The sequence below is a fragment of the Phyllostomus discolor genome, chromosome 9 (genome assembly GCF_004126475.2).
Source record: "Phyllostomus discolor isolate MPI-MPIP mPhyDis1 chromosome 9, mPhyDis1.pri.v3, whole genome shotgun sequence".
NCBI lineage: Eukaryota > Metazoa > Chordata > Mammalia > Chiroptera > Phyllostomidae > Phyllostomus > Phyllostomus discolor.
The window spans coordinates 19,631,693-19,647,674 of record NC_040911.2 but is presented as its reverse complement, the minus strand read 5'-3'; the positions used below and the strand labels follow the sequence as shown (position 1 = coordinate 19,647,674).

The 15,982-nt window shown below is 53.6% G+C and overlaps 1 protein-coding gene across 2 annotated transcripts in view; it reads left to right on the top strand.

Annotated features, from left to right (window-relative positions):
* Window positions 1-15,982, top strand: part of RNF165 (ring finger protein 165) — a 97,222-nt gene that overhangs the window by 70,539 nt on the left and 10,701 nt on the right. The window contains exons 2-6 of one of the 2 annotated variants that reach the window (XM_036010256.1): window positions 6,059-6,374; window positions 7,834-7,944; window positions 12,842-12,971; window positions 14,505-14,552; window positions 14,889-14,984. In XM_036010256.1, the coding sequence (XP_035866149.1) occupies window positions 6,059-6,374; window positions 7,834-7,944; window positions 12,842-12,971; window positions 14,505-14,552; window positions 14,889-14,984 (701 nt within the window). Of the gene's footprint in view, window positions 1-6,058; window positions 6,375-7,833; window positions 7,945-12,841; window positions 12,972-14,447; window positions 14,553-14,888; window positions 14,985-15,982 lie in introns of both variants that reach the window. The other variant, XM_028524852.2, reaches the window with a different exon arrangement.

Below are 15,982 nucleotides of genomic sequence, written 5' to 3'. Positions count from 1 at the left end.
TTAGAAGACAGAGAGGGTCCCTCCTGCAGTTCAGGGGCCGCCTGTTGTGGAGAAGCCCCGTGCAGCCCCCCGGCTCTCTGCCTTCGTCACAGCCTCTGGCGCTCCGACTTCTTGGCCCAGCTCGTCTCTGCTCCCACCCGGGCCCCACCGTGAGGCTCCTCTGCACCCTCTTGACGCTGTTCCCCTTGCCCCCAGGCCAGAGGAAACCACAGAAGGGCCCGTGTGTTCTGGCCCTGTTTCTGTGCTATGCTCCTGTTTGGAGGTCCCCTCACTGCTACCTCTAATTTATGAAACGCTGTTCCCTCAAACGCTGTTCCCTGGCTCTGCCCCCTCCCTCCCATCCACCATTGGCTTTCAGGAGAGACCTCTGTTCAAATCTCCACTCTGTCACTGAACCTTCTGGGGACTCGGGACCTCGTCATTGTTATGTCCATCTACCTGCCGAAGTCCTGGGCCCCTGAGTCCTCTGCTTCTCCCTTACCTTTCCCTCCAGGGAAGCCCTGTGGTCCCTTCCATCCTCTGACCCTCCCACTCCAGCTTTCAGACCGTTCGGGCTCCCTGTCCACGAGACACGAATCAGCCACCAGTCCCAGGGCACTTGTGAAGCACCTCTTATGTCCTGTGTGTGCCAGGCAGGCATCAGGTGAGCCCCACCGTGCACACTTCCCCTGCCCCTGCTGCACAAGGCTGACCCGGGCCTCCTTCCTCAGCCCGCCCCACCCCGCCCCAGGCTGGAAGGCAAGGCCCCCAGCCAGCTCTCAGCAGGGGTGTTAACAGTCAACATCGATTTCCTGGATTCTAAGATGCACATGTTTTTCTTCTCATTTCTGAAACAAATGTGTGCCTTACACTTGATGTGTTTCTTTAGTGTGTTATTTTGTTTGTTTCTGGGAGATCCTCCCTTCTCCCCACTCCCTAAAAGTGTTACTTAGCTCATGGTGAACCCTGCAGTCGATGGCATTTCAGCCCCGGGGAAATAAATGGACAGTATAATCAGGGACATCTGGAGATTATTATTATTTTTTTAGCCTCACCCTTGCCTCTCCCTTAGTCAATCCTCAGATCCTATGGAGATTATTTAAAAAAAAATTTTTAAAGATTTTATTTATTTATTTTTAGAGAGGGAAGGGAGGGAGACAGAGAGAGAGAGAGAGAAACATCAATGTGCAGTTGCTGGGGGTCATGGCCTGCAACCCAGGCATGTACCCTGGCTGGGAATCGAACCTGCGATGCTTTGGTTCGAAGCCCTCACTCAATCCACTGAGCTATGCCATCCAGGGGAGGTTATTTTTTAACTCACTGAGTGAGTCTAGTGGAAAAAATTGTAGGTTGTCTATTGATGGGGGGCCTTTGGGGATGTAGGTGTTGTTCAGATGCCACTGATCATTGGCTTGTCACGGGCCCAGATGTTCCACCCCGAGGACTTCGCTCCTGTGGTCCCAGGGACCAAAGAGAACCTCGGTTATCTGCCACCGTCACAGACCCCACGTGACACAGGGCTGCAGAGGGGCGGGGGTCCCTGCATGGGCGTCTCCTGGCTTCAGCTCCCTTCTGAGCAGGGTGCTGAGAATGAGGACCCTCTGGGCATGGGGACGACAGGGGAGGGGAAACAGAGTCCCCAAATGGGAGTTAAAGGACCTTTGTAGATGACAGTTTGGTGGGGGGAGGGGGGGAGGGATTGAGCAGAAAGGGAAAAGGACTCATGGGCACAGACAACAGTGTGGCGATTGCTGGGGGGAAGAGGGTATAAGGGGACTAAATGGCAATGGAAAAAGTACAATAAAGATTAAATTAAAAATTTTAAAATAAAAAAATAAAAAAGAAACTTTACAGGTAGAAATTGCCTGGAACCTTATGGGCCAAATAGATACTTTGGTTCCCTTTTCTCTCGCTGCCCATCCTGGAGAGAGGGCACCTGTTCTCACTTCTCAGGGCACAGGTTACGGGAGAGTGGCCACCACTCCCAGCTCAGGCACTCAGTCCGTCCCCTTTCTAAAGGCCTCCACGCAAACCCAAAGGCCCTGCCTCGCAGGGTGGGCTTTGTGGAGGAGATGCCCCTGCGTTTCCTGGCGGTGAGAGGCAGTTCCCCGGTGCCCCAGGGGGAGGGCACTGGCCGGCCCTGCCTGGCCTGTCTCTGCCAAGCCGCAGCTTTAAAACCCAGAGTTCACTGAGCCCTCCTTGCCACTCCCCTTCCCCTTCAATTTCAGTCCAGTTTGGCATGAACCGGCCTCAGTGCCTCCATCCCTGTGAGCCGCTGTCTTTGCTCAGTCGCTCCAACAGTCAGCCAGCCAGGTCTTCACTGAGCACCAGCTCCAAGGGGGGCATGACGCTCAGCCAGCGGGGGGTGGGGGTTGGTGTGGGGGGGTGGGGGGTGGAGTGTGAAGAAGCAGCTCAAGGCAGCCACTGCCAGTTGCCCTGTGAGTGGCACAGACAAGGTGTTCTACAGGAACTCGGAGGGAAAGGCATCCCCCAGGGCTGGTGTGCAGGAAAGGCATTTTCAGAAGAGCTTAGAGGTGACCTTTATGGATGGGGACGGTGGCTGGCGATGCATCAGCAAAGGCCCTGGTGGTAATGAGCGGGGCAGGCCTGGAGATTTCAGGAGACCAACACGGCCGGCGGGGTGGGGGGACTCGGTGGGTTAGTGGGGATCAGGAGGATGGAGCCTCGCTCTCAGGCTGGGAGTGTGCCTCTCACCTACTCGCTTAGGCCATAGCTGCTGGACTCCCGGAAGCCAGAATTCACCAGGCCGAGGGGCCCTACTTACCCAGGGTGCTTGTGGGAATTCAGATTCTAGAGAATTCTTTTCCGGCTCACTGGAGGGCAGTCAGAAACTATTTTTATTTTGTTTTGCACATATTTATTTTTAAGACATTAAAAAAATCTCTCTAGCCCTGGCTGGCGTAGCTCAGTGGATTGAGCTCGGGCTGCAAACCCAAGCATTGCAGGTTCGATTCCCAGTCAGGGCACATGCCTGGGTTGCAGGCCACGGCCCCCAGCAACCACACATTGATGTTTCTCTCTCTCTCTCTCTCCTTCCCTTCCCTCTCTAAAAATAAATAAATAAAGTAAAATCTTTAAAAAAAAAAAATCTCTCAACAACATGCATGTCATCTACAAAGTTGAACAGTACCCACATGAGACATTCAGTGAAACAGCGACCGCCTGCCCCTTGGCCGCCCCGCCACTGTCCTACCCCCTGGAAACGGGCTCTTCCAGCGCTTCTCTGGGCCTGCACTGCCTGATCCAGGAGTTACTAAGTACATCTCTCCACAGATTCTTCTGCTGCTCTTTGTTGGTTTTCCAATTTTGACATCAGCTATTTCCTTCTTATTATGGAAGAAATGTCCTTTTCTGTTCTTCAGTTTATTGTTTATTATTAATAGTAAATGCTGTTGACTGATGAACCAAGTAGTGCATAATAGTTATACTTTCTTGCTCCACTTTTTGTCTTCCTGGAGGTTACAATTACCTCATTTTTTGGTGGGGGGAGGGGTTGTCTTGCTTTCTGGGACATTTCTACAAATTCTTACCGCATTCTCTGTCAAGCTGTAAAAGTCCCCCAATACCATTTCCACGCGGGCAAATCCGTCAGCGGTCCTGTCGTTTCCATCTCCCTGCCACACCCTCTCGGAGCACCTGCCCTCTGCTCCCCTCCAGATGCTTGCCAGAGCCCCTGCACTGCTGCGGATGCAGGTGACCGCGTCTCTTTGTGGGGCACCCACACCCCCAATTTCTTTGTTCCTCTCTCTGCATGTTTCTGAGAAAGGGTGTCCAGAAGGTTGATGTTTTTGAGACCCTGCATGTTTGACCATGGCTTTAATTCTATTCTCACACTTGGTTGATAGTTTGCTGAGCACAGAATTCTAGACTAAAAATCTCTCCCGCCCCCCCAACTCAGGATCTTGAAGGCAGTTGCTCCACTGTTTTCAAGCTCCCGATGTTGCTCTGGAAACACCTCTTGCAGTTCTGCTCCCTGACCCTTCGTGTGGTGCCTGTTTGTTTTTTCCCTCCGGAAGGTGCTAGAATCATGTCTTCACCCCCATCGTTTGGACACTTTGCAGTCAGATGCCTCCGTGTGGGTTTCTTCCCCCATCGACTTCCCCAGCACTCAGGGGCCTCTTCTATCTAGGCGCTCAGCCTCGCAGTTCTGGGAAATACTTTCTGGTGAATTTTTTTCACAGTCGTCTCCCTGGTATTTTCTATGTTCTTTCTCCCTTACTAGTCAGTGTGGCATTTTCTGGCCAGAGCCTTCACTGTTCGTCTCCTTTTTCCCCAGTTCCCATCGCCTCGTTCTGCTTCCTGGGAAGTGTCCCCAGTGTTTCTTCTGTTGGATGTCGGACTTCACGCTTGTATTTCTAATTTCCAAGAGTGCTCTCTCTCTCTCTCTCATTTTTTCATTGCTCCTTTTAAAAGAACTTCTTATTTTTTCATGGATCCAGCATCTTATTTCTCTGAAGAGTTTAATGAGTGTTTTAAAGTTTATTTTTTTTTCCTGGTTCTTGCATTACCTCAGTTTCCCTGAGTTCATTTCCTTTTTTCTTTTCTTTCTTCTTCTTTTAAAGAATATTTGTATATTCTTTCTCTCTTTTCACTCGGTAACCCTCCTCAAGAGACGGGCCACCTTGGGCTGCCTGCTCCTGTTGAAGAATAGGTCACTAAAACCTTCCTGAAGTTGTGTGTATGTATTTTTTAACCAACAGGCTTCATTATAGAGTGGCCAGCTGGGGACCCAGCCACTTTTGGGGTATTCCCAACCAGAAGTATCTGCAGAGCTCTTTCTGGGGCTAGTTCCCAGTCCAGGGCTATGGTGTGTGTGGAGAGAGGGCACCTGGTGACAGTTCTTTCAGAACCAAGTGGCAGAGGGGGGCAGGGGTCTCCAAAGATCCCTTGGAGATGTCCCCCTAACCCCACAGTCTGAACACAGTGCTGCGCCCCCCCCCCATCTGTGCCCGTCTGGCTCCGTTTCCCCACACACCGCTGGGGTGAGTGGAGGGGCCCCAGGCAGATGTGCTCCCCGCACAGACCCACCTCGCCTCCCTGTCCTGGACAACACAGTAGCCACCGCCTCCCACTCCTGACCCTTCCAGCACGTGTGGCAAGATCAGTCGCCCTTCTTGTTGACCGCCCACCCCTTCAGTGGGAGCTTGGTTTCTGGTTTCTCAGCTCTGCTAATTCCTCCATCTGCTTTCCATCTTCCAGACATCTGCTGACATCTGTTGCCTGCTGATGTCACCCCTCCTGTGCTCTCTGTCCTGGTCTGTTTATCGGCTCTCTGTTCCTTGGGTCTCCTTTCAGTGGGGCCTGGGAGGGAGCTGCACCTGCCACGGTTAGCAGGGAGCCTCTGCAAACCTCCTTGGGGGGCCAAGTACTTGTCCCCGCCCTTCCTGGAGACTCCAGGTCTTTGCTTGTCACCAAAGTCAGTTTCATTTAGGAAAGTAATAGAGACTTGATTAAATGTTGGCTGCGCCCAACTTATTCCTAGAAATGGTTGCTTCTAAATAAATTATAATATTATAACACAATGTTAAATTATTATTTATGTGGTCAGGTTTTTTTTTCTCTCTCTCTTAAAACTGCATGGACGACAACTTCTGGTTGTTTTCTCTCTGGAAATGAGGGTTCTCTAGGGGCAGGGTCCCAGGTAGGTGAGGGTTTGGTGAAGTTCGGAGCTTGGCGAGGCTGGGCTCAGGGTTCTCTATGTGGCATCTATTAGAAAAGGTCATGAGGTTGCCTGGGAGGAGTCTTTTTCAAGAAAGCCAATCAGCCTCAGGGACCTTAAAACTCCTTTAACAAGTGTGTTTATTTTAAAAAATGACACTCATCTATTCACTAAAGAAAGCACCCATCTCTCCTCCAACACATAAGGCAGGGGCCTTGGCTTGGCAGCATTAGAGATGACCATATGGACTCAGAAGTGATGAGACTGCTGTGTTCTAATGAAGGTCTTGAGTTTCACCAGCTTCAGGGTGTTCCCCGGGGGTGGGCGGTGCCGGGGTCTGTGGGGGAGGGGTGCAGTGCTGGTCTTCAAGGATTCTTCTTTCTGCCCTTGCTTCTCCAGGTGCCCCCTTTCAAAGGTCTCAGCATCCTCACGCTACCTCCTGCCGCCACTTCCACCTGGGCCCCCCGCAGCCGCAGCAGCTCGCGCCCGACTTCCCCCTGGCCCACCCCGTGCAGTCGCAGCCGGGCCTCAGCGCCCACATGGCCCCGGCCCACCAGCACAGCGGCGCGCTGCACCAGTCGCTGACCCCGCTGCCCACCCTGCAGTTCCAGGACGTCACAGGTCCCTCCTTCCTACCTCAGGCCCTGCACCAGCAATACCTCCTGCAGCAGCAGCTCCTGGAAGCCCAGCACCGCAGGCTGGTCTCGCACCCCAGGTGGGTGTTTTGCAGGGCCGGCGGGGCGGGGCCTAGGGCAGGACCTCGGTCACTACGTGGGTCTGCGCAGAGGCAGCTTTTGCTCCAGTTGGGGGAATTCATTCCAAGTAGTGAGCGCTTCCTCGACTCCACACAGGGTCCCTCTGCAGCTAGTGTGTGTCGCCGACACATTGTCCAGGAACAGGGACAGCAGCCGGGTAACTGGTGGTCAATGTGCTTACAGTGGTTGTTTGCGGGTTGTGGGATGTTTGACTGAGGACCCTTTGGGTCCCCTTTAGGTTCCCGATCACCTGGCTCTAAAACCCAAGGTCCGTAAGGAATACCAAAGGTCATGGCCGGTTCAGCCCTGCCTTCAAGAGCCCCTGGTCTGGCTGGAGAGACCAGCTATGACACAAATGGAGAATAAAGTTAGACAACACTAATCAAAGGGTCCGAAGGAGCTGGGGTGGGTGGGGGCGGGGTGACCCCTGGCCAATCGCTTCCCCTCAGGAACCTGAACCTCCAAGAGGAAGAGTTGAACCAGCGGGGCTCCAGCTTCTGGGTTTATGGTTATGACTTGGTATTTACTGTCAAAAATTAAAAGAGAAATTTAAAAAAATATACCAATTCATTTAAAAATAACAACAATAAACGCCAATAAAATATTTTTGAAAAATAGCTACATGTTGATGTGGTAAGAAGAGGGACTGCCCCCCCCCGCACCCCCAAAACATAGTTGCAAATCTCTTTAACACCTGGCTTAATAGAAGACAGCTGTGTTCTCCTGCCCGCTTCTGTTGCAGAATCACATGTCACAAATGTTCGCTTGTGAGAAAATGCACAAGTAAAGAACATCATAGTATTGCTATAAAAAATAGTTTTGAGCTCACAAACCCTGGGAGGGGACTCCCAGGGGTGCTGGGAGCCCGCTTGGAGAGCCTCGGGCCGAGACGGTGTCCAAGGCCATAAGCGTCTGTTACAATAGGGGTTGGGTGCCTGGGACAGAAGGTGAGTGAGGCCGGTGAGTGTCAGAGGGAGGAGGGGTCACCATGGCTGCAGTGTTCAGGGAGGCCTTCCGGCAGGAGGGGGCTTTGACCTGCGCTGAGAAAGCCGAGAAGAGGGTGAAGGAGAGAAGGGTGTGGTGGGAACAGGAGGTGCACAGAGGTGGGACAGCCTGCAGGAGGCAGATCTAAGCAAGTGTCAGGGGAGTGGGAGAAGGAGCAGAGGAGGCAGAGGGCCTGGGTGCGCAGGCAGCCTGCTGCAGACAAACCCAGGAGGAGGCCTCAGTCCAGTGGGCAGCCAGACAGAGCGGGAATGGCCAAGTGATTGGCTGCGGAGCAGCTGGGAAACCTCCTCAGAGTCTGGGGAGAGGGGCAGAGCCCGCTGCTCTGGAGGCAGCTGGGGCTGCTCGGAGCCCCTGGGAGCTGGGCAGGCCCCGGGCAGCCCTGACACCGTGGACCTTCCTTCCCTCCCGGTGCAGGCGGAGTCAGGAGCGCGTGTCTGTCCACCCCCACCGACTCCACCCCAGCTTCGACTTTGGCCACCAACTCCAGACACCTCAGCCCAGGTACCTGGCTGAGGGCACTGACTGGTGAGTTTTGGAGGTCTCTGGGAGAGGAAGGGAGGGTGGAGGGCCTTGTCTGATCCGTGGAGTTCCTGTGTTCTCTACCTGAACAATGCAGATGGCCTGGTCTTCAAGCCCCAGCCTTTGCCCCTGACCCCAGCCCCCCTCGGGGCCAGATGACCCCCGCTGGCCTGGTTCTGGCAGTTGGCTCAGATGTGGCTGGGGGCCCATGTGCCTGACTGGGGCTCATTGCTCATGCTCCTGCACAGGAGGTGCGGGCAGAGATACAAAACATTTCTCAGCTCAGTGAGGGCTAGGAACCGGTGATTCTTGGGAGGAGGGCAGAGAGAAGAGTCTCAGGAGTCAGGGTAGCCAAGGAAAGCTTCCTGGAGAGGGTGAACCTCCAGGAACCCACAGGGAACAGCCAGGGCATGCCAGCAAGGAGGCAGCCAGCCAGGTTGGAGGCAAGGACTCAGGAGAGAGGGTGGGGAGAGAGGGTGAGGACGATGAAGGCAGTGGGCCCCTGCGACGTCTCCCCGCAATCCTCTGCCCTTGGGACAGAGGCCTTTGTCGCCCTGGGAGGCAGTGTCACTTGGTTTTGGATCTGTGGTTGCACCGCCAGACTCTCTGACCGCAGCTCAGGAGAGGGCTGATCTAAACTCAGGTGGGATCTCACCACCCAGACACTTGACAAAGGTGTGCAGTTCCCTGAAGCAGTTAGAGGAAAAGGGCATTCTGCCTGGGATGTATCTTTAAATAGTTCAGAAAAAAATCAATGGACGGGTGTGTTGTGGGGTGGGGGGGGGGGTTGGAGAGAAGGAGGAGGGAGAGAGAGAGAGAGAAGTAGAAATGCAGTAAAATAGTAAAATGTTAATACTTGGGGAATCTGGGTGAAGGCTATCCAGGAATTCTTTGTGCTGTTCTTGCAACTTGGAGGTCAAAAACTTTTATTTTTTTTAAAGAATGTAGAAACAAACATACAAAACCCCCAAGAACCTCTGGGAAGGACGGACTATTAAACAAAACGGATGCGTGGTTGTGTCATTTCTCAGCCACTTAGTCACACAGCCGGGCTCAGCCGAGGGCTCCCTGGGGAGCAGCCCGGGGCTGGCCGCCTGGGAGTGATTCACCAGGGCAGTGATGGTGGAGGGCAGGCGAGGGGGGCTTCCCGCTGCAGGAAACAGTTGTTTTCACGTGCTCTGCTGTCCCCAGCCCCTGCTGGGTCTCAGGGACATGCTGTTAAATGGAACTCTCTCCCTTTAAAGGTAGATTGCATGGCGCCGACTTCAGCCCAGCCTTTTTCTAATTAGCAGATTCAAATCAGGAAGATTTAATTGCAGTTTGGATTGAATTCTGTCCCTCAGCACCAAGTCAATCCAATTTAATTCAATCCAGTCCACATGGAGCACCCAGGGCCCTCGCATACGGCTGAGCGATCTGAACAAACACACAGGGTCCGAGGTGACACATGGGACCGGACAGGCAACACAGGTGAGGACTGTCCTGGAGAGATGTCCGGAGGAGCGGTGCAGGTGTTAGCCTTGGCCTTGGCCGCTTTCTTTATTTAGCCAAATCTCCTTGCCCTTCTCACTCATTTCAGTCACCCTGCATTCCTGACCCCCGCCTGTCTAGTGTGAGGACTGAGGCCCCTGAGGCTGGCCCAGGCCCCAGCAGGGAATGCTGGGCGACCCCTGTCCTGATGCTGCCTGAGCCCACCCACCCGGGGGCCCTTTTCCCTTGTTCTGTCTCCAGTTCTCAAGTAGGAAGCCTTTTCCAGAGGAGGAGGTGACAATTTCTCCTTCTTTGTAATTAGCTCTGCTCCAGCGAGGGCCGGCCTCCTGTGACAAGGGGCCTTTTGTAATTGCGATCACGCCAATGGCATCCTGCCCCTCTTTTCCGGGGAGGCCTCTCCTGTCAGCAGAAATGCCGTCTGGACCTGAGAGGGCAGGAAATGGATTACAGGAGGCTGTGGTCTCTGCCTCCGCGAGGAGGAGCCGTGGGCGGCGGGAGGTGGGGAAGGTGTGTTTGCAACACCTTTGCCCCTTTCCCTTAGAGAACCACCAGGAGCCACTGATTTCTGCTCTAAATCATTCCAGGAATTGAGACATCGCAGCTGCCCTTGTCCAGCCCCAGGCCTTTTCCCCAGACAGTTTCTCTCAGCCGGGATGCGTGGTCCCTCTCTGGCCCAGGCCCAATAACCCAACCCTGACCTTGAGCTGCCACTCCAGCGTCTCCCTCCTCATCATGGCTCCCTCTATGACTTAGTCCTGGCTTTCCAGCTCCAACTCTGACACCTCAACGCAGATGGCACCCTGCTCTACCACCCAACCCTAACGCTGCCCAGGCGGAGGCCTCCAGGCACCTGGAACCTGGGCAGGAGGGTGGGGGGAGGGCAGGAACCTCCTCCTGTCCTTCCCCTGCAGACAGCTCTGCCTCAGCAGAGCCTCGTCACTCAAACTTTTGGAGCGTGCACCATGCAAAGAACATAAGGGTCTGCAGAGCCACCAGGCTACTCCACGTGCCAAGGCCATTGACAGCAGAAGACAAAGTTCAGTTCAATGTTTAGACACAACTGATAGAAGCTGTGCTTTAAGAGAATGTCCACAAGAAATCTCCGGGGCACCTTTCTGGGTGACTCGGAGGCCCCGGGCCTCTGGGGTGTTTGTACAACCCCTTTCAGAGCGCAGCCAGGTTCCCACGGGCTGACGGCCACAGCAGGAAGGGGGCAGGCACTGCTCCTCCGGGGGCTGATGGCTCCTCAGGCAAGTCCCCGCACAGGCTCCTTTGGGATCCAGGCAGCACCCCGCGTTCAGGGATCCTGGGTTGAGGAAGGACTTTTCTGATGAGATAGATGGTAAAAGCGAACCCCGGAGCCTGCCCGGGGCGCAGCCCGGGCAGATCATCCCTCTCCTCAGAAAGCCAAGGTGCCTTGTGCTTCTCCAGTCAGCTTCCTGGGAATGGAGGCAGCTCTGCTCCCTGTTCCCTGTTCGTAGGACTTCGCTTTGGTGGGATTCTCGGACTGTCTCTTTGCGGCTGTGAACCTGCTGGGTTCCCCAAGGCTGCTGGCGCGTCAGCCACATGAGGGTGCCGTGGAATCCTTCTCTGAGGCAGGTCGTGGGAGACCACAGGCCAGGCTCAGAAACCCTGGCGGCCCTGACGGGCTAGCCCAGGGCCATGGGTAAGGCACTGCCCTTTCCAGGCCTCGGGTGGGTCTGAAGAAACTGGGGCTGGACCAGTGAATTCCTAAGTTTGCTTCTAACTGGCTCCAAGAGTTTAACTCATTTCTCAAAGACGTACCCATTAGGAGTTATTCCAGGGATCCGGGCTAATCTATGCACAAAATATAGGAATATGTGCATTGTATTATATATTTATCTTGGCTAAAGCAGAAATTTCTTTAATAACAACAACAAAAACAACAACAACAAATTGTATATGTGTATATATGTTTGAAGAAATCTAGTATTTTTTTCTGTAGTTCCCCTTGTCCGGATCTTGCTGGCCACACTCTACTGCCGTCATTCACGATGTTGCCCAGTCTCCTGCGTTCTCTGTACATTGGCACATGGATCGAGGCTTGAGCAGATTTAGGCTCGGCTCTTATTTTTTGGCAAAAATACTTAAAGGTGTTGTTTTTTTCCAGCAGGAAGCTGGTTATCTCTCCTTTTGAGATGTTAGTAGTAATTGATGATCTTTGCCAGCAAGCTCCTTTATTTCTTCAGGGTATTAAAAAAAAAAGAGATAATTCAATCATTCCTTACTCATTTATTAGCTAGAAAACTGTCATAAAGAGAAATCTCCTGGCCCTGGCTGGAGTAGCTCAGTGGATTGAGCATGGGCTGTGAACCAGGCATCGCAGGTTCGATTCCCAGTCAGGGCACATACCTGGGTTGCAGGCCATGGCCCCCAGCAACTGCACATTGATGTCTCTCTCTCTCTCTCTCCCCCCTCCCTCCCTTTCCTCTCTAAAAATAAATAAATAAAATCTTTAAAAAAAAAGAGAGAAATCTCTCTTCATCCACTACTTGGTTACCCTGCAGTACAGTTAATAGAAGAAAGGCAAGATAAATGCTTGGTTTCCCCTGTTTATTTACTAGTTTGCAAAATGAGTTGGTTCCCGAGCCTCCTTCAAAGGGACCGACTTTCCGTAGTGTCATTTCATGTTCGTGGGCTGGCACCTCTTCGATCTGTTTCGGTTGTGCCCGTGGATGTGCCGAGTGTCCAGCTCTGGCCGGCCGCAGCGCCTGCAGGATGGCTTTGACCTGGCCCTGGTGGTGTTTGATAACTGTCTCACTTTCAGTTATGACAACGTGCTGTATTCAGTCTCCTTTTGCACATTCCATGCTCCAGACCCAAAATGAGCCCTTTTCCCAAGGAGCGCTGGCTCCTTTTCAGTTGCATATTAATTGATCAATTTTTAAGTGAAGCGTATTTTCCTATACTTTTAGGAGAGGGGTGGGGGTGTGCTCTAGGGTAACTCGTCCTGCCTCACCGGTGTTGAGGTCCCTCTTCTCTTGTTTCCTCCAAGCGGTCGAAGCGCGGCCTCTGCTGCCCCCTCCACTTTATTTGGTCCTTGTCTTGGCCCTGAATCCCTGACCAGCTCTATTGGATTTTTCTTTTGGAACTTCTCTCGGGGTGGGGTGGGGGATGCTCTGTCTTGGGAGGGTGCTTAGGTGCACTAGTTTCAAGAAGTTCTATGAGGTCTCAACTGTTCCGGCCCCTTCAGACCCTGCAGCACCTTTCCTTCTCCGAATCTCATTTCTGTTCGTATGAAGAGAGGGGACAGGCGAGCTGATGTCCAGTTCCTTGCAGCTCTGGCAGTTTGTGACTCTGGTTCTCCACCATGGGCTTGATGTCCGAGGTCCCTTCTGTAACCTGATGGCCGAGTCACCCACCTGTGGCTCCTGTGGCCGTGTCCCTGCAGGGATCTCAGTGTGGACGCCGGCTTGAGTCCTGCTCAGTTCCAGGTGCGGCCCATCCCTCAGCACTATCAGCATTACCTAGCGACGCCTCGAATGCACCACTTTCCCAGAAACTCCTCCTCCACGCAGATGGTGAGTGGGGGCCTCTGCCAGGGGGCTGACGCCCTGTTGCCTGCCGGGGCCGTGTGGGCTAGGGCCCGTGAGTCGCCTATGTGCTGTTCCCTGTGTCCTGCTCCCTGTGTCCTCCTCCGGGGTCCTCCTCCGTGTGTCCTGATCGTTGTGTCCTGGGTCCTGCTCCCTGTGGCCCCTCTCACAGGATTGGTGTGAAGAACAAAATAGACCCCAGGGTGGCCCGTGGCCTGGCCTGCCCAGCTAGCCTGCTCTCTGCAGGGGACGGGGCCTCTCCCGCTGCAGGCGTTGAGACTGCGGAAGGATCAGGTTGGGTTTGGGCTGTTGTGGGCTGCGTGGAACAAAGGTGAAGACGTTCCGTTAAAGTAGCAAAAGTCCGAAAATCTTATCCCCAGGCAGCTTCTTCATGTGGCTGCCCCAGAGCATAATCCCAGCCTGCTGGTCCTTGCGTCTGCCCTCACCCACTCAGCCCCTCAGTCTCGTTCTGTGGGAAATGAGGGGTGTGGGTGAGAGTGATCTTGGCAGTCCCGTCGGCTCCGAGGTCCTATGGTTCCTGTTATAAAGCACCATTTCCTGAGAATAAAAGCTAATGTTTATTGAGCACTTACTGCATACCAGGCACTGTTCTAAGCACCTTACACAAATTATTTCACTGAAACCTCCTGATAACCCCTCACGGAAGGCTAATGCCCCTATTTCACAGGCTGGCAAACTGAGGCATAGAGAGGTTAAGTAACAGGTCAGGGCCACGCAGAGGGTGACATGAGGCGCTGGGCTGGAGACCTGGCCGGCTTACTCATACCTGGGTCAGGGTGAGGTGAGAGGGGCAGCTCCAGGTAAGGACAGGGGCAGATCTTGTCTTTATTTAAAACATTGGCATTTTGTTCATTACAGGTTTTTTATATTAATTTTGATTAAAAAATACTGCATCGAAATACTGTTTGTCTTGGTCACTGAGTCTTTTGGTGCCCCTGAAATGCAGTGCCCTCATGTACACGCCCCCCCCGCCCCCCCCCCCCAAGTCGGGCCAGGCAGATGGAGGGGAAGGCAACTCACCGGGCCCCCCAGCTGCCTGGGCTTGGAATCGTGGTCCTGCCACTTGGTTGCATAACTTGGGCCCCTTACTTACTGTCTGTGTCTCACTTGCCCTCTCCGTGAAATGGGGATAGTGATTGCACCCACAGTGCAAATCAGACGAGATCATCAAATCTGTTAGTTATGGGAAGGGCCTAGAACTGTGCCCGGCATGAAACCGATGCCCTACCAGGTTAGGCGTTACTTTGCCGATTTAGGTGTCCTTTCCAGGGCTGGTCCAGCACCAGCTTGGTTCTCGAGGAGGCGCGGGAGACCCAGGGCAGGAGAAACGGCGCTCCTGCCCCCGGTTTCTCAGGGCGTGCAGACTGGAAGTTACAGGTGGAGGAGTCGGATGCCGGGCTTGTGGAGCCTCGAATCCTAGCAGAGGCATTTTCTCCACTCCAGGTCGTCCACGAAATCCGAAACTACCCTTACCCTCAGCTTCACTTCCTTGCTCTCCAGGGACTGAACCCCAGCAGACACACCTCTGCCGTGCGGGAGAGCTATGAGGTATGCGGGACCCTCTGTATGGGAGCTAACCCTCCTGCCAGCCTGGCTCCAGCGGGGTTGGTGGAGAAGCCATTCTCCTGTGTCATCGCCATTCTTCGTGTCCTCTCTCCCATCCCCCTGCTGGCGGGTAGGGCACGGGTGTGGCAGGAGGAGCCTCGGGATTGGGAGGAAGAGGGAGAAAAAGAGAGAATAGAGATACTTCGGTCTTTCAGACAAGTTCTTCCGGATGGCTGTGTGAGTGCATCCTGCTGACATCTTCCAGCGCCTCCCCCCTTACCACACGTGTCTGCACGTCTTTGCACACGAGTGCCCACGTCCACATTCTTCTCTTTGCAGGAGCTGCTGCAGCTCGAGGACAGGCTGGGAAATGTGACTCGGGGAGCCGTGCAGAACACCATCGAGAGGTTCACCTTCCCCCACAAATACAAGAAGGTGAGTCGGCCAGCAGGCCAGCCTGCCTGGTAAGGGTAACAGTGGAGCGTGTCTAGTTGACTTTGGCCTGGCTGTCTGCCGAGGGGCACAGTCCCAAACCTAGAAGACTTTGCTCTGGGTAGATGCTCTGAAGCTGCGATACCTCCCAGGGTCTTCTCCCTTGTCTCTGCCAAGAGTGACCAGGAGGGGAGACGGGGGCTCCGGTCAGGAAGGGAGGAGGCTGGGTACGTGTGTGCAGGCGGACTTGTGAGTAGGTACAGCAGGAGGGTGTGCGGGGAAGTGGGTGCTAGGGGCTGAGTGGGGCCGGCCAGGGGAGCACCTGCACCTCAGGCTGGGATGTGCCTCGGGAAGAAGTCCAGCTCCAGACTCACGTGCGGCCACTTGGGCGGATAAGGTTTCAAAGCCGCATTTTCAATTCTCGTTGAGCACCAGGATCACCGGCGGAGGAGCTCTTAAAGCCACAGATGCACAGGCTGTACCCCAAGCCCACAGCGGTGGACTCTCCAGAGTTATTGCCAGAAATCTGAGATAGGATTAGAAGCCAGGAATCTGAGTTAAAAGATTTTTTAAATTAAATTTAAAAAAACATTGGAAGCAACTATGATGTCCCTCAATAAATAAGTGGATAAACAACCTGCAGTGTATCCGTACAAGGGAATATTATTCCCTGATAAAGAGAAATGAGCTATTAAGCCATGAAAAGACATAAAGGAAGCTGAAATACATATTGCGAAGTGGGAGAAGCCAGCCTGAAATGGCTGAATACTGTATGATTCCAGCTGTATACTATTTGGAAAAGGAAACCAGAAACAATAAAAAAGATCATGTATTAAAAAAAAGATCACGTATTGCCAGGGGCTGGAGGAGAAGGAGGGAGGAATGAATAGGTGACTCATGGGGGATTTTAAGGGCCGTGAAACTATTTTGTGTGATACTGTAACTGCAGACACAGGACAAGATGCATTTGTCAAAATCCATGGGACTGTTTAACACACAGT